This window comes from Prosopis cineraria, unplaced genomic scaffold (genome assembly GCF_029017545.1).
Source record: "Prosopis cineraria cultivar Desert tree isolate PC_DT_omini unplaced genomic scaffold, ASM2901754v1 PC11, whole genome shotgun sequence".
Taxonomy (NCBI): Eukaryota; Viridiplantae; Streptophyta; class Magnoliopsida; order Fabales; family Fabaceae; genus Prosopis; species Prosopis cineraria.
This window is the reverse complement of record NW_026555342.1, coordinates 23,277,773-23,299,988: the sequence shown is the minus strand read 5'-3', so window position 1 is coordinate 23,299,988 and position 22,216 is coordinate 23,277,773. Positions and strand designations below refer to the sequence as shown.

The 22,216-nt window shown below is 31.8% G+C and overlaps 1 protein-coding gene and 1 long non-coding RNA gene across 2 annotated transcripts; one reads left to right on the top strand and one right to left on the bottom strand.

The window, feature by feature from the left end:
• Positions 1 to 3,726: 3,726 nt before the first annotated feature.
• LOC129285918 (heat shock 70 kDa protein, mitochondrial) lies at positions 3,727 to 8,507 on the bottom strand. Its single transcript, XM_054921897.1, has 6 exons — positions 8,278 to 8,507; positions 7,130 to 7,194; positions 6,947 to 7,025; positions 6,278 to 6,844; positions 5,556 to 6,176; positions 3,727 to 4,615 (listed from the first exon to the last, which is right to left on the bottom strand). Exons 1-6 carry the CDS (start codon positions 8,350 to 8,352, stop codon positions 3,992 to 3,994), a joined length of 2,031 nt encoding a protein of 676 aa, XP_054777872.1. The 5' UTR covers positions 8,353 to 8,507; the 3' UTR covers positions 3,727 to 3,991.
• An 11,522-nt stretch (positions 8,508 to 20,029) lies between these two features.
• Positions 20,030 to 21,646, top strand: LOC129286909 (uncharacterized). The gene is made up of 2 exons (XR_008587544.1): positions 20,030 to 20,311; positions 21,043 to 21,646. It is a non-coding gene; the product is annotated as an uncharacterized LOC129286909 (long non-coding RNA).
• The last annotated feature ends 570 nt before the right edge of the window (positions 21,647 to 22,216 follow it).

Sequence of the window (22,216 nt, the reverse complement as noted above, 5' to 3'; positions counted from 1 at the left end):
AATTTTTTACATGAGAATTGGAGTTCTCGTGGATGCAGAATAAACAAGATCTCTAAATGATTGAAAATCCACAAATGGCTAGTTTGCTTTATTGGTGGCAATGTAATAACAGGGAAGAAAAGACGCAATCTGTGATAGGCTGATGCCAAGGTTGTGTGTAATGAGATGGAGATGGATCAAGGAGAATCTGAACTACTTAGAGCTAAATTTATTAAGGATCTTGGATTGGTACTTGGAAGAATGATGATCAACCACTAACCTACAGAGTAACAAGGTGACCATAAACATCACTTATAGACTTGGATCTTGTCAAAAACATCACTTCTAACCGAATGTCAAAAACAAATTGATATTGTCTTGGATCTTAAGCAAGTGGTCACAACCTTTGTAAAAAAAAGAACGTCTTGCCAATATCTTGGCTAAGAGATTATATAGTTACTAGTCTCCTGCTATCTTAAATATTTCAGAGATAGGCATCAGATGCATCCATACAACAATGGGAGGATCATAGCAATGAAACTAAAATCAAGGAAAGTCCGTGAGAGCTAAACTAAGTAGTGATCTTGAAGCGGAGCAGCAATACTTAAGTCCTTTCAATAACCCTGCATATTTAGATATAAATAGCAAAAGAAAAACAGTATAGCTCAACCTATAAGCCTTTCTCATCTCATATCGCACCTCCATGGGGAAAACATACATATACATATATTTTATAGGGGCGTTAGAACTAATATTGTTAAATTTGGGAGTGTATATTTATGCATTATACATATAAACTGGACAAAAATGAAATTTTTTTGTTCCTCTATGTTGTGAGTAGGTACGTCCTTGGCCCCCCCACCAAAATAGATAAATTTATTTATATTATTTCAACTCTATTCTCTACAAGATTTCTGCTTTTTTGGTGAAGATAGATGAGGAATCTTATGTACCTAACTAGTTTTTTATTTTTCCATTTATAGTTAAAGGCTTCTAAAGCTGGCTGGTTCACATTAAATAAAGTTTAGAATACCTGCCTACCATAAACATCAAATATCATTCCGAGGTGGTTAATGCATATAATTAGCATACAGCATTACTAAAGCAGAATGCTGAGACGAAACATATGGCCATTAAAGATGCGCCAAGTTAACTCAAAAAGCTTAAGGTATTAATTTAAAGCTCTTGACCAGCATTAAAATTTTGTAACATGGCTCTTCTGTAAAAAGCCCCTTTCAACTTTTAGAGTGAACGAAGCACAAGGCTGCCACACAAAGTTCTGAAAATTTTTAATTACCAGAATTGATAAAACTCCTCCAGACCACTAAGCCATGATGACTTGTTACATTATTAAATTTACTGAAGCATCATGACTTGTTATATTATTTTACTTGTAAAACTGCTAACATTGCTTCTTAATCTCCTTGCACTACTTGTTAAGTTAATAACATTATTTATTTTTAAACTTTAATGCAATTTGGTCACTCTGCACTAAAAAGTTCATTTCAATTATGTCCTCTAATCCAGCAGTGGTTTTTCAGATAAAATTCTCGCTATTCTTTAACCAAGTTGAAAATTATGGAAATGAGTGTCAAATTTTAGTTTCCTTGGTTTTATGTTAGATCTTGAAAGATCACAATTAAAGTCTTAAGTGTCAAGTTTTGAAATGTACTCCCTGAATCAAAATATAAGGTATTAGTAACCAATTCCCATCCCTCCCTGTTATAGAATGCTTTTTGGTAATTTTTTTTAGGTCTTGATGTAAGTTATTATACAAGAGTTTGTATTTGCATAGTATTAATTATTTTATTTTAAATATGTTATTCTTCTCAATTTTTAATGAGAAGATGAATGATATTTTTTTTAAATTTATGATATTTATTGGTTATAAGGGACTTATAATAAGGATGGGAGTTAGTATAATTGTGTTATTATTATTGGGTTAGATAAACTGAGTGTTTTGATAAAATTTAAATTTCATTTACTAAGAATAAAATACAGAAATAATCTAAAGAGATATTTTGAGAATACCATTTTAATAAGGTTTCTATCTCTGTAGTATCAAAACATTTAGATGATTAAGGCCCAAAAAAAAAAAACATTTAGATGAGCAAAAGAGACAACTTTATACATACATGATGAAAAGGAAGAAAACGCTAACACCAAAACAATAAATATCATACAACCCTCATTCTCATATATCCTGTGAATTCCATTCTTATAGCTAACTGGCCTCCTGTGTTGAGATCTGTTTTTGGAAGGCACTGTTTGACTCTTATAGCTATGCCTCCCCTTAGCTTTTCAAACATCATGTGAATTTCATTATTCTATGCTCTAAATATCCTTAGGTTTCTTTCAATCCAAACATGGTGCAGATCTCCAACTTAAACGTGCAGGTTTATTTTTATTGGTCTAGAGCATATATCGAAAGCAAAGTTTCTGAAAAATGTCTTATATTATGATTAGGTGGGAGTATGTTTCAAATTCATGCAATTTCCAACACAAACATGCAGGCTTCTTTTTATTGGCCTGGAGAAAACATCAAAAGATTACTAGTAATGCATAAACATCTTTGCGTTAAGTTTTGAAACACCAGAATCAAACCTCTAGAATTTACAAGTTAAAACATGCAAATGTAGTTTTATTGTTTCAAATTTTTGGAACTTCCAACTTAAAATGTGTCAATGTATAAGAAATAGTACACAAGCACAATTCATAAAATGAAAAAAAGCCGTACAAAAAAATATGAATTTTCTTTTATCATGGACTTGAATGAATAATCCACTTCTTGTTTTATCAAGACAGGTTGAATCCATCTCGAAAAGATGAGACAAAACTCAATGAAATCAAGATAAATTTAAGTACAAGACAAGACAGGTATGAGTTGAACATTAAAATGTCCCATTTCATTTAAAATATATATTCCTTTTATAGTCTTATATTTTGTTATTTATAATTTTAATTATTTAGATTTAGATCTGAGCTCTATACTAAGTGCATTTCAACTTGTACTTTAGGTAATATATTGATTTTTAGGTTTGCAAGACAGTGTATTTCATTTTACATTCACAAGAATCTTATCATGTCCCAATGAGATTGTTGGAAGATAGTACTTAAAACAAATGGATTTTTGTTGTTGTTTAAAAGTGAACAAATGTGATTAGTTTTTTAAAATCTGATGATGTGGATATCATCTTCGAAATTTGTTAATTCGTAACAGTCGATATTTCTCTTCCACTCGTTTTAGACTCACCTTGATCACGATGAGGCACGCGACAATAATCCTATTTTCAGCACGAGTCATGATAGGGTCACTCTAGCCTCATTCAATCCCATGCACAACCCTAACTTCTAGAATAAATTGAACAATGCATTCATAACAAGAGGTAAATTTCCTTCCAAAATTCATCAGACTTCATTTTTTTTTTTTTAAGACAACGACTCCACATTCATTAAAAACCACATCAAGCAACAAGCATCAAGCCAACTCACAATTTTCTTTTCAAGCCATCTTCCCTCTTTTTTGGCTGCAATGCATGCCTTGATTTTGCATCATATATTATATACATGAGAGGCTTTACATAATCTGAGAGATGGCATCAAGAAGGATTTGCATCATTGTCAACACAACTGACAAGCATCGTAAGTACTTGTTCGTCTTGAAGGATTCTCCATCAGTACTTTGTTGAGGAAATTTCAAACCTTACAGAAAAAGTAATAGCGTGTAAATCACCAGAAGCCAGGTCATAATGATGATGCCAAAATAACACTATGCAAAAGCCAAAAACAAAAACAAAAAACAAAAAAATTCAGTGTCGTTATTCAAAGGGCATAGTTCCATGCCTTTCAGAGAGCTACACCAATGAACAGCCTCATCATAAAAATGGCCCTCAAACATTAAACACCAAAAAGTAGCATGAAAATCATACTCTATTGGCAAATATTAATAACCCTGTAATCATTGATTCTAGGTCATAAAGTAAAGAGCTACCAATAACTACACTACATTTTTTCACTTCTTGACCTCCTCATATTCAGCCTCAGGGGCCTGGTCACCACCCTGAGATCCCCCAGAAGAGGAACCGCCACTAGAACCACCTGACATATGTTGACCAATCTTGGAGACTGCCCTGTTAGCAGCATCAAGCTTGGCCTTAATTTCCTCCACATTGTCCCCCGTCATTGCCGTCCTCAAATCTGCAACCGCATCCTCTATCTCTTTGGCAACTTCACTTGGAATCTTGTCTCTGTACTCATTCAAGCTCTTCTCAACGCTGTAGATAGTAGTATCTGCACTGTTTCTGATATCAATCAAGGCCTTTCTTTCTTGATCTTTCTGGGCATGCAACTCGGCTTCTTTCACCATCTTCTCAATCTCATCTTCAGAGAGCCCTCCGGATGACCGAATCGTGATCTGTTGCTCTTTACCAGTGGCCTTGTCTTTGGCAGATACAGTCACAATCCCATTGGCATCAATGTCAAATGTGACCTCAATTTGAGGCATGCCTCTTGGAGCAGGGGGAATACCGACAAGCTCAAATTCTCCAAGCATTTTGTTGTCAGCAGCCATTTCCCGCTCACCTTGCAACACCTTGATACCCACCTGTGTTTGATTGTCTGCTGCGGTTGAGAACACCTGTAACAATAACTCAGCCAATTAGGAACAGATTCCACCACATCTTGAAAAGATTTAAACCGATGTTTAAATATCACTACACCACTCAGCTACAAGAAACACAATAGCAAGTTCAGGTGCACATTTAAGGCCGTTATCTGTCTTCTTTCTCTCACATTTAATACTTGGATGTGCAGTGCGGTGCAGTGCGGTAGAAGAAATATCTTGGAAAATGTCATTTAGGCGTATGAAAGGCTTAACTACATTTGAAACAATAGTCGACGGAACCCAAGCAACCATATACGAAATAGACAGCAAATACATTGAGAAAAAAATATATGCAGAAGTTGACCCTGATTTATAGCAATATTAAAAATAATCTCCTCTTCAGTGAGAAGAAAGAGAACTTACAGCAGAAACCTCACAACTACAATGGAAATGAACTACTGGAAACAAAAGAAAAATAAATCAGCATACTCAAACTCATCTAACTGAACAAACTAGAACATAAAAGATGATGATGATGAAGAAGCCTCGATACGATAAGATTGGAATATATACTTTTAATTAGAGATGATTTATGGGAATGAATTAGTAATCAATAATTTTTATTATAGCAGATGAGTTAGATATCATATATAGCCAGTGATTAGAAATTTCAACTGGTGTTTAGAAATTACAAAAGTCAGCCACCAGAAATTCAAAAAAAAAAAAAAAAGTTCATATGTCTACTTGCAGCAAGCTTCTTTATCTCACATTTAATACTTGCACGTGCCGTGTAGAGTAAGAAATATCTTGTGGAAATTTCATTTAGTTTTATGAAGGGCTTAGTTACTTTCAAAACAATATAGCACTTAAAGCTTGGAGACTTCAACAATTTTCTTAAGCAATTACAATTCACAACCCACCCCCCAACCCCAACTCATGCATTAGAAGACATTAATTAGGCTTTGATAGTTACCTGACTCTTCTTGGTAGGAATTGTAGTGTTCCTTGAGATCAATCTAGTGAAGATGCCACCCAAAGTTTCAATACCCAAAGACAGTGGTGTCACGTCTAGGAGAAGCAACTCCTTAACATCTCCACGAAGGATACCACCTTGGATAGCAGCTCCCATTGCAACAGCCTCATCAGGATTAACTCCTTTGCTAGGACTCTTTCCAAAGATCGCAGAAACAACCTCTTGAACTTTAGGCACACGGGTCATCCCTCCAACTAGAAGAACCTCGTCAACATCCTTGATGGATATGTTAGCATCCTTCAAGCAGTTCTTGCAGGGCGCCTTTGTCCTTTCAATCAAGTGATTCACCAAACTCTCAAACTTAGATCTAGTCAATGTGATATTCAAATGCTTTGCACCAGCTGCATCAGCAGTGATGAAAGGCAGGTTGATTTCAGTTTGAGATGTTGAAGACAGTTCTATCTTAGCCTTCTCAGCGGCTTCCCTGAGTCTCTGCAAGGCAAGTCTATCCTTTGAAAGATCAATACTCTCAGTTCTCCTAAATTCACTGACTAGAAAGTCTAACAGGGCATTGTCAAAATCTTCTCCTCCCAAGAAAGTGTCACCATTTGTTGCTTTCACCTGCATATCATGGCATTATTAAGAAAAAAAAATTCCCCAAATTATTCCTTAGAGAACGATTAACAAAAGAGCACGAGGAAGAAATTGATTAATGTGGATACCTCAAAAACACCATTAGAAATTTCTAAAATGGAAACATCAAATGTTCCACCACCAAGATCAAAAACTGCAATCAGACCCTCCTTGTTGTTCATTCCATATGAAAGTGCAGCTGCTGTGGGCTCATTTATGATCCTCTGCACGTCAAGCCCTGCAATTCTCCCGGCATCCTTTGTTGCCTGCCTCTGTGCATCGTTGAAGTAAGCAGGCACAGTGATTACAGCTTTTGAGATAGATTTTCCAAGATATGATTCTGCAGTTTCCTTCATCTTGGTGAGCACAAAGGCCCCAATTTGACTAGGAGAATACTGCTGCCCATTAGCTTCAACCCATGCATCTCCATTTGGAGCCTTGACAATCTTGAATGGGACCATCTTCATCTCCTTTTGTGTTTGAGGATCATCAAATCGCCTACCAATCAAACGCTTGGTTCCAAAAAGTGTGTTTGTTGGGTTGGTCACAGCCTGCCTTTTAGCTGGTGTACCGACAAGCAGCTCTCCTTTCTGGTTGAAGGCAACCACAGATGGTGTTGTACGAGCTCCTTCAGAGTTTTCAATGACTTTGGGATTCTACAAAAAATGTATAATATTGGTCAAGAAGAACACCACACATCAAAAACATGTATGAACTATAAAAAAAAAAAATCAAGAGATGAATGGAGAATGTCTTGCCTTTCCCTCCATAACAGCAACACATGAATTGGTAGTACCCAAATCAATACCAATGACATCATTACCAACAGGCCTTGAACTGAAATGCACATGCAAGGATACAAGAGAATATTATTAGAAACTGAAATGATGACCATAGAGCAACTAACTAGCAATTATTTAAGCTAGAACATGAAACAAAACCTGAATGGGCGAGACAAACTTGTCCAGATTTGATTAACATGTGCTGGTTTAGAGCTACCTGTCAACTGTACAAACATTTGTGTAAGTAAATATTTTATTCCTTCATGCAACTCAATTCAATGATATGATGTAGTTAGATAACTAATGACATAATTCTGACAATGATGTTATGGTATCGACATATAATCATACATTTAGATGTTCTCAACTTCAGAAAATTCTACCAATATAGACTAGCATCGAGCATCATGAGAGTTCACATCCGAAGGCAAAAGCATTCCAGATTTGCTAACTAAAGGGAAAGCAAAGTCCTTTGAAATGGACTCAGCCCAGGTAGACAGGCAACTGTTAAATCCAGCACTTCATGACATCAATACTCCGTAAGACAATTTTTGTAAAATTTGTATAGTACCAGCTTAAACTCAGTCATCTACCGCTGACAACAGCAGATAGATAGGAAGGTAAATCCAATACTTCATGACCTCAAATCTGTTAACAAGACTGATCACTGCTTTTCCACATTCAAAAATCTATTTAGTCAGCAAGAATCAAGCTACTCTGAAAAATGAGCCATTTGACAGATTTTTGTTCAGCCGCTGACTGTGTAGATTTTTTTTTTTTTTGCAAGGATACTCATAAACCCTCAGCATAGAAATAACTTAAACTAAATACAGTATCTGCATAAGAAATAAAATTAACATCAGAATAGTTCATTCGTAAGAAGTCCCACGTCAGGAAAACCATCAATGAGCTCAGGAAAACCTTGAAAAATATTGGAAAAGGATTGAATTAAACTGGGATCGAATCGAAACAGCTTAAATCATTTGCATGAACACAAATTATTCCTCAAGAAAGCCACCACATGGACACTGGCCGCCAAGCTTTAACAACAGTTCCAAGAGATTAATAAATAATCCCATGTCAGGAAACCATTTATAAGCTAAGGAAAACAACAAAAACAACCTGAAATAGCTGAAATACTACAAGGATCGGATCATAAATAGTTAAACCATTTACTAGAAAACAATTTATTCCTAACGAAGAGGAAAAACCTCCACGACCCAAGAAACCGAGACCCAACACACAAAATGACCAAAATTCCACAAGATAATCAGGTGTCAGTAACAATAGTGAGAGCAAGCTAGTACCGATCGATAGGTAGAGAAAGAAGCAGAGACGACGTCACGGCGTCGAAGGGAGCGAAGCAAGGCAGCTGTGGCCATGGCGTGGAAATAAAAATTGAAGATAAATTAGCGAAGGTGTCACAGAAGGAACGATCAATCACCCCAAGCAATGCACCTTTATAAGGAGGGTTTAGGGTTTTAGCCAGAAAGGAAGTGAATGAATCGAAGAAGATTGTTCTAGGCCTCCAGCGTAAATGTAAGAGTCTGACTCAGAAATAAAGGGAAGGTTCTAGACGGTGAAGCGGAAACGGCGTCGTTTGTGCGCATGTATTGTCTGGATGTGTTGAGGCCAAATGGTCGAAGCAACGACATAGATGTGCGTCTATGTATACACACACGCTCATGCTCTTTCATGGGGCATGTGTAATTCAATCCCAACTACCGTCTCATTAGAATCATATATAATTCATTAAAAGTAGTTAGATTATTGACTAGAAAAAGAAAAAAGAAACTTTTCATTTTATCTATATTAAATATGCTTATGTTTTTTTTATCACCATTAAACGTACTTATTTTTAAAAATATTTTAGTTTACTCATAAAAAATTATAAAAGTGTAAATTAAAAAATAATTAATAATTTATTTTTCATTCAAAATGACTTAGAAAAACAATTATCATTTAAAAAAATGGTGTCATGTATTTCCATTGGCCGTGGAGATAGTCTAAACTTTTCAGTTTAATTATTTTATTATAAGCTTAAGCTTAATTATTTTTAACCTCTCTACAATAAGATTATAACATAAAATTTTGAAATTAGATTATTTAAGTAAATGTAGCGCTTGGATTTGTGGATTTAGATTTAAATTTTAAATTTAAAATATTATGTTTAAAATTTATGTGTTTATAATTCTTTGTTTAAATAATTTAAAAATTTTCAAAGAAAAAGAGGGGGAAATTGAGATTTGAAATTAAAATAAAAAATTAGAGTGATGAGTTTAACTCTATTTTTTAATTAGCAAGCAACAAGAATGAGAAATGAGACAAGAGACAAGGGCGAGAAATGCATTAATAGTGAAAACATAAAAAAAAATTAGAGGGTTGAAATAATTAAAATCTCAAAAGAAAATTGTTCAAAAACACCTTACCAAATTTGAGTTTGTTAAGAAGGACTTGGAATTTAAGGAAGGACCAAAGTTCATGATGACATTACATGAAAAATTAAAAGACTAAAATGCCTTAAAATGTTTGAAGGGGTAAATGACTAAATTACCCTCACCAAATTCTCTCCCTCGCTCTGCTCTCAAGCTCCTGTCCTATGAGATTTCTCGTAATATATCATTTTGGCTTGTTGTGATTCTGTCGACAATAAAGATGACAGTGAGTAAAGTAAGGTTGGCAATGACTGGCGACTCTCACCCACCCTCCCTCTTTTACTCTTATCTCAACCTGCCTACTTTGAATCTTGAACTTTAAAATCCATTCATCATATTGCCGTTCCTACTTCATTCATCATCACCTCTTCTTCCTCTCCAAGCATCATCCTTTATCATGTAAGGGTCTATTATTAGTTTTTCTACTTTCATTAACTAAATGATTGAGTTTTTTTTTTCAAAAATGTGACAGTACTTAACTATAACATCCTAAAAATTTAATTTAAAGATTCATTAAATTAATTGAGAAGTATAATTACTTAATTAAGTAATTAGAGGTTAATTAAAGAGTTTGGATGGCCTCTTAGGTTTATTAGATTCTTTTTAGGACTTAGAATAGGACTTTAGAAGGTATTAGGCCATTTTAGGGCTTAAATTGTTGGGCTTAATAGGGTTGCCATTTTGGACAATCTATCGTGGCTGACAGCATTATGTGCTAGGGTAGACGTGGCAAATTTTAAATTCATAGAGTAGCGTCTTAGGCAGAAAGAAATAGAGTCCGAGGGGAGGCAACCTAAGCTCTGTTAGGGTTTATGTTTTAGGGTGTTTGGAGGCTATTTCGGAGTTGCTACACCTTGGTAAGTCTCCTTTCCTTATCTCCTCTTCTCTATATGCGTTTTCTTTTGAGTTTTTAGGTTATGGAGTTGCTGCCCAAACTTATGGCTGAGTTCTGTCCACTTTAATGACTTTAAAGGAGTCTAAAGGTGTGGTTTTATGCTCTAGTCATTAGGTTTTGTTAATGAAAATGATTAGAATAGCTAATAATGGGTTTAAAGTTAACCCTAATGCTATCTAATTAAGTTTAAACTGTTGAGGTTAACTAACAGTGACTATTAAGCTTGTTGATGATTAAATAAGTTAATGGAAGTTAAAAATGGAGTTGATTATAGTCAATATTGCTAATTAAGGTCTTGGTCCTTAATCATGATGAAGAGATAATTAATGATAATTAATCATTAATGATGTTTGTTAATTTTAAATTGTAGGTTAACTACCTTTGGAGCTCATGGATTGTTTGAAAGCTTCCTCAAGATCCATATTGTACTCTTGCTAATTGTAAATTGTAGATTAACTACTTTTAGTGTATATTTGTTGTCTGCAAATATGAATTTATCTAATTGTAGCATAAATTGGATTAATTTGACATAAGTTAGTAACAATGTAAATACGTCCCACATGATTGAATGGGATCTACATTGGCTGCTTAATCATGATTTGATGATGATTATGTGATTAGATGTGAGTCATTGAATATGGTACTGTATATGTGATTTCTTGAGCATGAGGGTGATTAATTAATAAGTTGAGTATGATTATGGCTATAACATGTCATTGTACTTAACATGATGGTCATGAACATGATAGCATGAGTATATGACTATGTATAGCTTAATATGAGAATGGTATTGTGATCTATTGATAATATGAATATGTCATTGCATATGATATGGAATTGTGGTCAATAGCTTCTATTAAGTATGCATTGCGAACATGAGCATGATGATATAAATATATGTTAAAGTGAATGAATAGCTATGGCATGATGCTAAATGTTGACTATATTAATCATGATGATGATAGCATAGTTATGTTAAACATGAGAGCAACTATAAGCATAGCATTTTCATATGTTTTTGAGAATTGCATAGTCATAGATGGGTGAGAGTTCACCCCAAGTGAGATAAGGCATTGGAAATCTACTTGGTACTTACCAGTACTGTAAGGTCTCAATGTTTTGGTTCCTAATTATCACCCTAGACTGGGTGCAATGACACCTCATGTGTTTGGAATAGGAAAATTTATGGTCCAAGAGTAAGGTGTGGGTACCTTAGCTGGGTAACTCCTCACAATTGGAGGACGGGTCTAATATAATCACATGAATTAGTCCTATATATTTAATAGCTCATGGATTCAATTAGAAAGTATAAGGAGTATAATAAGGTTGGTTGCACGATCATGCATAATGATCATCATTATTTCTCATGCTATGTAACTATAATTAATCTTAGTATGACATCTTATTTTTCCAAGAGACATTTTGAGTTCAAGATAAAGGGAAGCAGGTGAAGCTAGAGACAACTAGTAATTGTAATGTCTCTAGTATTTATTAATATGTAACTCAATATTCTATTACTAACATTAGGAGACATTTGCATAATTTTGATTGTCACTTGTTAGTAGTCTATAGTGATGATCTAGGCACTTTAACATGAACTTTACATGTCTTTAGAAATGGATTAAGTGATATTTATACTTTTTAGTAATATGATGCATATTTATTTTTAATAGCTCAAGGAGATTTTAGTAAAGCAAGCTGAGTTAGGGATTGAAGTTGCTAAAATACTATCTTACTATTTGAAGGATTTTGCACACAAGGTCTTGATGGTGAAGAGAGAAGCAATTCCACCAATAAAAGGAAATTCAATATCAAGCTTGACAAAATAATTGATAGGAAAGATAGGCATTTTAGGAAGCAGAAGTTTGCAAACAAAGATTTGGGAAAGGGCCCATATTTAGAAAATAGAAGTTCGACTTTGTTACAAAAACTCTTGAGTGCAAATATAAAGAGGGATAAGAGTCATTTATTTCAGGCTTTTAGGTTCATGGTGATGAATTCCTTTTTACTACCAGGAAAGGACAACACTATTTGTAAAACAAGCACTAATTGAGGAGAAGCTAAGGAATATGAATGGATTGAGTTTGACTATGCAAGAGCCTCTTGAACCAGTATATTATGGGAAGAAAATGACATTAGATGTCCTTACTTTTACTAAAAGAATGTTGCACTTGCACCTAAAGGTGTTTGGCAAACAATATATAGATTCTTGTATTATCTTGTTGTAATGTAATGTAGTTTATATTGTCAATGATGTGAAAACGCATTATTTTTTAATGATAAATAGATTTGTTGGTGTTTAATTGTTGTTTGTAAGCTTTAAGTTGGTGTGATTAAACTTTATATATAATATTAATGACCATTAAAAATATCCTTTAGTGTTTTTATGAAACATGAGCATGTTTTCACAATATCTATTGGCGTTTTCAAAATATCCACAGGTGTTTTAATGAAAAATAAGTAAACTTTTAGAATATCCATAGGTATTTTTATGAAAAATGAGTAAATTTTCATAATAACTTGCATTTGTAGAATTTCGATAGGTGTTTTCATGAAAAAATGAGTAAATTTTTAGAAAAATCATTTGTATTTTCAGAATATCCTTTAGTGTTTTCAAAAAAAATGGAAAAATTTTTATAATATGCATTAGCATTAATTGTTTTGAAAATTTTTATTAATACATAATGTGGTTTAATGTATGAATTGTTTATTATTCAAAAAAACAAAAGAAAATGAAAAACAAAACAACTTATTGTGATATAGCAAGTGACTTAGATTTAGATATTACAGAGTTGATATTCATAAAGGAAAAAAAAATGACTTGTTAAGCTTATATTTAACTTAGATGCACCATTTGGCGCACTAGAATTGAATATAAGGAAGTGGAAGTGGAATCTTATAAAATGGGTTTTTGGTACTCTATCTGTTAAAAAATGTAAGATATTTTTAATCAAATTTCACCTCTCAATAAAGTTGTTACTTACTTTTAAATTAACCCTATTTTTATATTTACTCTTATAAAACACCCTATAATAAATATGAAATCATTATCAATAGAGGCGCTTTTGGAAAAAAAAGTAACAATTACGTCTCAAAAGACTAAAAATGCCTTACATTTTTAAACATCCAACTCCTTAAAAAATACCTTATATTTTTGAACGGAGGGAGTAAGTTGGAACTCATTTCCACACATAACTCACTTCCATCAAATTTGACAATGGAATTGGGTTTCTTAGCCCTATAGTACACAAAAGTTTGAGTTTTTTGGAAGTGAGATTTTCTTACTATTATACCCTCATGTATCTCATCAATTAACAAAAGGTTAAGGGTCATTTTTTCCCCTTAACTTTACCCAAAGGGTCATCGGGTTTCTAAATTCAATTATAAATTAATTATGTCTCTTTACGTTAAAGATTTTCTCTCTTCTCATCCTACTATTTTCTCACTGTTTGTTCACTGTTAGTAGGCCTCACATTGCTTTTTTTTAAAATACTTTTTTATTATAAAAATGTTTGAGTTTAGAGTATTCAATAATCCTTTAAGGGAAAGTTGAGGGGCAAAAGACCCTTAATCTAATATTTTATAATAAAAAATATAGAAAAATGAAATATAAACCCTACTAATGATGAACAAAATGTGAGGCCCACAAGAGAATCCTTTTCCCAAAGCCAAAACAAAGCTAAATAAGATTTTTGTTCTAAGATGAATATATACATAAGCTACTCAAGCAAGTTGAGAGAAAAGGCTAACCAGCAGAAAGTGTTATAACTTTGGAGATTAAGGGTATTGATGGTTTTTGTTTACAAAAATTATTTTTTTAAAATAAAAAATTTAAAAACTTATTTGAATAAATGTTTTGAATTTAATTGTTTTAAAAACTATTCTCATTTTTTATTTTTAAAAATAAAAATGGAAATATTCTAAAGTTGTTTTCATTTTATTTTTCTTGTTTTCAAAACACACTACATTTAATTATTAAAAAATACAGTCAGCTTGACTAATTTATATCATAAATCACTACTATTAACTGCATGTGACTATTACTATTGGCCTATTTTTTAATTTTAAAATTGTTTTTAAATTAATATAATCAAATAAATTTTCATTTTGCTTTCTTTTGAAAAATAATTCTAAAAACTTTATGTCAAAAATAAAAAATTGGAACAGAAACCAAGCCCTAACTTTTTTATGTCAAAATTTCTAAAAACTAGAGCAAGAGGGTTTAAACTATTGATCGACTTGTATCTCACCCCACCTATTCGTGTACGAATTGTCACAAGTATAAAATATTTTAAAAATATTGTTCCCATGTGGATTTAAACAAATGAGGGTTAAAAATTCACTATTAGACTTTTAATTAAGTTGAGCAAAATTAAGAGTAAGTTTGTATGAAAGTAACAAAAATTGGGTTAAAAATGTTTAAGTAATTAAAATTAGTTGAAACTTAACTTCAAGATGTGAGGATTTAGGATTATCTCTTCCCTTTGTATTTCATACAACTTAAATTAATTCCTCTCAAATAAATTTTTAATGAAAATAAGTGTTAGTCAAAGATTCTAATTTACTTGAAAAAGCTTTTTTAAGTTAAAATCAAGTATACTTGAAAACACTAAAATTTTGCAATCTCTTAAAAATAACTAGTGAAAATAATTTTTAAGCTCTAATCGTAATGAAACTATAAAGGGTTAATAACATATCTCTATTTTACTAACAAAACTATCCATTTATCTTTGTAAATTTCAAATCCAATACTATTCTATCAAAGTTCTACACCTAAATTAGCTTTCTCAAATACAATCCAAGTGAACAAAATAATTTAAATGGTAATCAAGCACTTAAAAGCATTAAGTATAAGATAAAATAAATATATATATTAATAACCATCAAAAGAGAGGAATAATCAAGTCTTAATTCATACAAACGTTCAAAATAATCTTAGAACAAGAAAACTAGTTACTCTTGTTCAAAAAAGAGCAACAAACAATGATTTATTCAACATTCATGTCAGAAACACAAAGAAAAAAGGGAAGGGAAGTAAAAAAATAAAATAAAAGAAATTCACTTAAATCTCTTTAAATCTTCAATCCTTAGTCAAATCTCCTTAAAGAACCCTAAACCCTAACAAAGCAAACTTTAGAGAACCTTTAGAATTTGTGTGTCGTTCTGGAGGCATGGAAATTGGCTTATCTAACCTTAGTTTGCATTCTACAGCTTAAAATGCACAGCATAATTCAAGCCATGCATTGCGGCATGTTGTCATTGTGCCGTGGCATGGTGTCCATAAGTCGCGGTGCTTGTGCAATTCCTAAAAGTCCTTCTTTGTGCCCTATGTGACGACACGGCATGCATGTACCGTAGCACATGGCACAAAGCCCTCAATTTTCATTTGTGGCTCAATTTTTATTGCCTTTATGTTTCTAAATGCATCTCCAAACATCATCTGACTCTTTATCGTTACAACTACCCAATAAAAGTCACTTGAAATAATAGATACAACTATGAGATCTTTAAAAGTTTAAACAAGGCAAGATTCTTTACAAAAATTGTTAACAAATTCTATTATCAAGGTTAACTTCAACTATAACCCCTTTTTCTATATTTAAACCCAAAATATTCACAATTGAACCAATTAGTTAATGATAGTATAGGAAAATGTGCCAAATTGGCATCAATTTCATTATATTAACACCACCTCATGTTACCTCACATCAACTATGATATCTATGCTATCTTTAGCAGCAGCAGTAGCAGTAGTGACAGTAGTGATGATGGTGGTAGTGATAGTAAGTGACATTAGTTCTCCCCCACATAATTACATTTTATTTTATTTTTCTTATTTCATTATGTTATCAGAAACAATAGATAAGCTTTTAAGTTTTTTGCTAGTGTTTGGTTTGATATATCCATATTGCAACATCAATTGTGTTTGACATAGAGCTTGAATATTGCTATTCTTGTATACCATACTATAGCTTAAGATTGTTTATAGGCTTAAAATTCATTTTTTGCCCATGAACTACACCCTCAAAAGCACCTAATGTCATATATTTTTCTTTGATTTAATTGAATCCTTAAACTTTCAAAAATAAATCACCTAGTATCCTACCCTTTAATTCATGTTAACGAACGTTGAATGAGCAAGTAGCCTAAAAATTTGATAAATTAGCAGCCATGTGCTTCCATCTTAGCATCTCACTATCTCTCCCCCAGTTATCAAATTCATCTCAACCCCTCTCTCTCCATCTATGTAACATCCCAATTTAAATTTTAATAGTTAATTTGGGTTAATAAAATTTTTAAAGAATATCTAGAGGTAAATAAATTAGTAGAAGATAATTATTAGATCTAATTTGAGATATAATTTTAAATTAAAAATTTTAGAAATTATTATTATTATTATTATTATTATTATTAGGAAAGAAGAAAAAGAAATGTAAAAGAGAGAGATTGATAGACAAATAAAAAAGAAGAAGAAAAGGGGGTGGGGGAACGGATATATTAGAGCCGATGGCGGGCTGAACTTATTTAGATTAGGCTTGAAGTATCCTACCCTTTTAAAAAGCTCATATAGTCAAGTTTAACCTTAACTTTTTCAATCGGGTTTGGTAAAAATTACCAACTCTATATACATATAAAGCTAGAAATTCTAATAATTAGGCTTATTTGTGTCAGGTTTAAAGTATCCTACTCTTTAAAAAAGTCCATATAGCCAAATTTAACTTTAATTTTTTTCAGGCAGGTTCAAGCTGGTCCATCAGGCTTGGCTTGAATTACTGGCTCGACTTGAATTACCGACTCTAGGATATATATCCGTTGTGTGTGTAAGTGTGTGGTTATATATAGAAAAAAAAGAGAAAAGATGAAAGAGGGAGTGATATTGTGGGACCCACAATGAATTAAAACAACACAATCCTCTTCCCATTTTTTCATTTTTCCTTCCCTTTTTCATTTCCTCTTTATGTGCAAATAGATAGAGTGAGAGTGTGCGAGTCTTTGGCAATAAGGGGAGCTGATTTAGAAAGTAAGGCTTTCTAATAGAATATTTTGAGTATAATTTCAAGTTTTTCAAGACTATGTAACTATTCTAAAAAAATTTCTTAGTCATCTATCCTCTTTAGTTTTTGATTTGGTAATAGTAAAAAATTTAGAGTTTGTAAGAGAGATGGATTTATAATAAATAAATGTAATTGTTGAGGTTGTTAGTATTATAATAAATATTCTAGAGTATTAATTTATTGATAAGATTTGAATTTAAGGTTTATGAGTTAAATCAAAGACTTCTATAGGTAGATTTTTGTTAAATTTAAAAATATAAGTTTATTTGTTGATGTTTAGATAATTATTTGGGATGAAAAATAGATTATTATGGCTATAAAATGATAATTGTAGGCTTGAGACTAAGTTTGTAATTTTGAGTATTTTTATGTGCGAATTTATGAAATAAAATAAAATTTTTGATATTAGAAAATGAGTTAAAGGTTGATTTTAGCTTATTGATATTTATTGATTATTAAAAGAGGAGTTAGAAATTTTATAAATTTTATTTGAGGGTACTAACTCTAAACTTGTATTAATAATGAGATTAGGAATTATGTTATACTTTTTAATTCTATGATTAAAGTTATTTTATTGGTTTCAATAATTAAAACTAATATTTATAAATAATATATTATGTGTAGATTGTGTTGTTGGTGAAGGATGTGGTGGAAAAGAAATTGTAAAGAATAATTTATTGAAAAAGCCACTAGATAATTATGCTTTAATTTGTGATCAGTGTTGCTTACTGTTATTTGTGTGATTGCTTGAAAAATATGTTGAGATGTTTGATAAGAAATTTTGTGAATGTGTTTATTGAGAAATTATAAAATTGTAAATATGTATTTTAAAATATTTTTGCTAAGTGGGATGCTATATTATAATATTATTGGAAACAAGAAATCTGAAGGTCATGACATTATACATTTGTGCATTGTTGATATTTAAATTGGTTGACTTTTGTGAGAAGTGTTAGAAGATTTGTTGTTGTTGTTGTTGTTGTTTTTGTAGTATTTTTATGCCACATGGTACTTTCATATTGGAGGCCTCATATGTGGCTTGTAAGAGCTTAGGCTAATCTACCTTTAGCTAGGTAATTTAGCACTAAGTGAGGGCTATGGTTTGAAATTAATGAAGGAAGATAAGGATGGTTATTTGTCATATATTGCAATATCTCTTGTATTTTTGTTAGAATTATGCAATTGTTGTTTTCCCACTTAGCAAGCACATATTTAACTATTTGCATATATTATTATAAATTGACATTAGTTATTGAGACTTTTGAGTCTCATTATGTAGTTAATAATTTTTAAAAGAGGAGCCACGAGTGGCACGTGGAGGAGTCCTTGAGACTTAGTGGTTTAAATTCATTGTCTCTTTTGGGTATTTTTGATTTATGATTTTTAATATGTTATATTGTTAATACTAGGACTTTTTGTTTATTAACAATTATATGAATGAAATGATGTAATCATGCTCTTCAAGCTATTTTTACTTTTAGGTACACTTTAGATGACTACAACCTTAATGCTTGGTATATTTTGAATGGTTTGAAATGACATGATTATGGGGTCATATAATTGATTTGTTTTGAAAATTGTTTGTGTTATCTATTTTGATTGTTGGTTTATGGTTTGTACTTATTGAGAATATAGAGTTGAAAAAATGTGATTTTAGCCTAATGGCATATGGGAGGTTAAAAATTTACTTGCAATGTTGTGTTGTGCAAATCTAAGCCAATTGTTAGCTGTTTTCATATTTGATTTATTGATATAAATTATATTGGGTAGCTGTAACTTTATTATAGTTGTAGAAGTGTATTAATAGTATCAAAAATGATTTTGTTTTATTTGGAAAGATTGATAGGTGGTTATAAGATTTTAAAATGCATAACTATTTATTTTTTCCTAATATATTGTGTTTATCGTGTGTTTAATTTTAAAAGAGATCTTTTGAGCTGTTCACATTTATTTATTTTTTAATTATTTGAAATCTCAAATTTTAAAAATGATAATTTAAAAAATTTAAATGTCATTTATCATAATAGTACTTATTTATTCACATCAATTTCTTACCTTAACAGTCATTTTAAAATGTAAAATATTTTATAAAATTATATTTTATCATTTTTTGTGATAGTATTTTAAATTATAAAATTATTTTAAAAGAAATATAAAATTAATTTATTGATCATGTAGACGCTTTTACGATTGAATTAATAATTTTGAGAAAAAATTTAGGCCATGTTTGATATATTAGAATTGTGAAAAAGAAAATGAAATTAGACATGAAATTCTTCAGTTGACTTATTTGATATATCAGAATTGCTTTCTTGAAGGAATCTGATTCTATCAAAATTGATGGAATCCAATTTCATTGTAAAGACCATGAAATCCACCAATTCAATATGAAATTGGCTTATGTGTCATTAAAAAAATTAAAATAAAAAGTATTTTGAGCTTTAAAAGTACATTCTTTATTTTTTTATTGTTAAGTTTTTCATTAAAAAAATAAAATAAAGGATATTTTAATTTTTTATATTTTAAATACATATAGTTATTAAAATTATATTATGATTCTATTTTCATATTAAACACACTTTTAAAACTCAATTTAATTTTAATTTTAATTTTAATTTCAATTTTGATATTATTAAAAATTTTTTTATCATATCAAACGAGACCTTAAGGTGATACGGTCCACAACTAATCTCATTGGCTCCCCCTTTCTCCCTCTTCACTTCCAACATCTAGCAACCGATCCAGGACCCAGTGGCGGAGGCGAACGAGAAGAGCCCCTTCACCTTACCATTCGCGTCAGTGGACTTGCCGGTGAACGGGTTTGAAGTTGGAGATGAATGTAGATGTTGAAGATGGAAGATGGAGGAACTAAGGAGGCCAAACCAATGTTATCAGGTGCTGTGATGCTGGTTTGTGGATTTGGTTGTCATGCGCTTCCCGTCGTATCCTGATCTAGGTTAGAAGGTTGCTATTTATCTGTTGGTATTTCACGATATTGCACTTGGACAGCCGAAGAAGGTTTTGGGTTTTGTCCCTCACTTTTTTTTTTCTTAAAATGATTCACTAGCCTGAAGAGATATGTGCATCGGGACATCGATAAAACGCGATCCACACTTGGGCATCAACCAAACATCTGGCTTTTGATTTGCGTTCTAAGTTTCTTTGCGTTTTTCCTTTCTGGGTTTATGAGTTTTCTGGCTTTTGATTTGGGTTTGATTGGTTCAAGTGGGTTTTGTTTTTGGATCTATCTCGCCATTTGATTGTAACCATTAGAGGTTTGATTGCTGGGTGAGTTTTTTTGGGTTTGCTTCTTAGATTCGATTGAATATAATGCTGGGGTTTTTGGGTTCAATTGCTGGGTGAATTTTTGGTTTTTGATTTCTGGCTTTGCTTTCGACAGTGGTTCTTTTTGTTCTCTGATGTTGGTATACATGCTGGTATAGGCTTTGATTTTTTTTGGGTTTCTTAAGCTTCATTAAGGACAATCAGAGCTAGATAAGATCAATCAAAAAGCTCCATCTGTTATAGGCTTTGATTTTTCTGGGTTTCTAGCTTTTAACGAGGCTTTGATTTGATTCAAGTTATTCTTCTGGGTTCGATTGGTGTGATCAGATTGCTTCTAATGCTTGTCGAGTTTGGCGGGAAGGAAAGGGACTATTTAAAAAAAAAAAATTGACTCATTTGCAGGTGGAATAATTGACTGAGATGTGGGTATACACGAAGGCAAAAATAGTCAACACTCGAACATTTGAAGGTCAACGTTTAACAATTTAATGGCAGAACACTAGGTAATTCATTTTGAAAGCTGAGGAGGTCAATTGGACCAAAGAAAAGTATAAGAGACGAGGCTCCTGAGGGTGTAGTTCAGGAAAAAAATCACGATTCTGCTATCACTACAAGCTTCTAGAAATTTTGAGATACCAAGGAAAAGCTAGCAATGATGCACACACTCACAATTCCACTATAAGTATGAAATTATTACAAGCTTCTACATGGCTTGAGCCTGTGTTAGGATGGTGGGTACAAGAAAATCAACTTATTCTCAGACTGCATGGGAGCGGTGAACATGTTAACCTGATGGTGCAACGAGAGTCACCCTTTCAGAGATATCATAGCAGATGCATAGATCTTGTTCTATAAAGATTGGACAATCAATGTTCAACACTTGAAACGTGGAGAGAATGTTTTTGCTAATTACCTTTTATAGCTAATTTGATTTCAGTATTAATTCTAAAATAAAGAATAAGGTGAATAATTCAAACAAAATAAAGAGTTGTGATTTTCTTTCCTAGTTTTTTCACTTTCCAATTTTTTTTCTTTTATTTTGTTACCTATATAAAGCTGGGAATATAGATTAACTCATCTGGTTAGCTCATATGGGTTGGAAAAAATATGGGTTGAATTTTAACCCATTTTCATATAGGTTTAAAAAAATCTTAATTCAACATAACTCTTGTGAGTTAATTCACCAATTCATTTATTTGTTTTTTTAATAAATTTTTTAAAAAATTATTACTTAAATGAGAAGTTTTAATATGATATTCCATGAAATAAAAAAAAAATCACATCATTAATGTATTGGATTGATCAATTTTATGGTGATTCATTCCAAATGCAGCTTGTCTTGGACTGTTTTCTACCAAAAACTTCCTCCATATTTTATCTTTCAATTTTCTTTTATTTTTAATAATAATAATATGGGTTAAATCTAACCAATGAGAGTTAATGTATTTGATTCAAGAGTTATCTGGTTTGTCCTAGAAAATATTTATTTTTTTATAGGTCAAATTTTTTTTTTTTTCAATTCAACCCTTGTAATAGATTATTTGAGCCAACCTATATTCCCTACTTCCATCCAAAC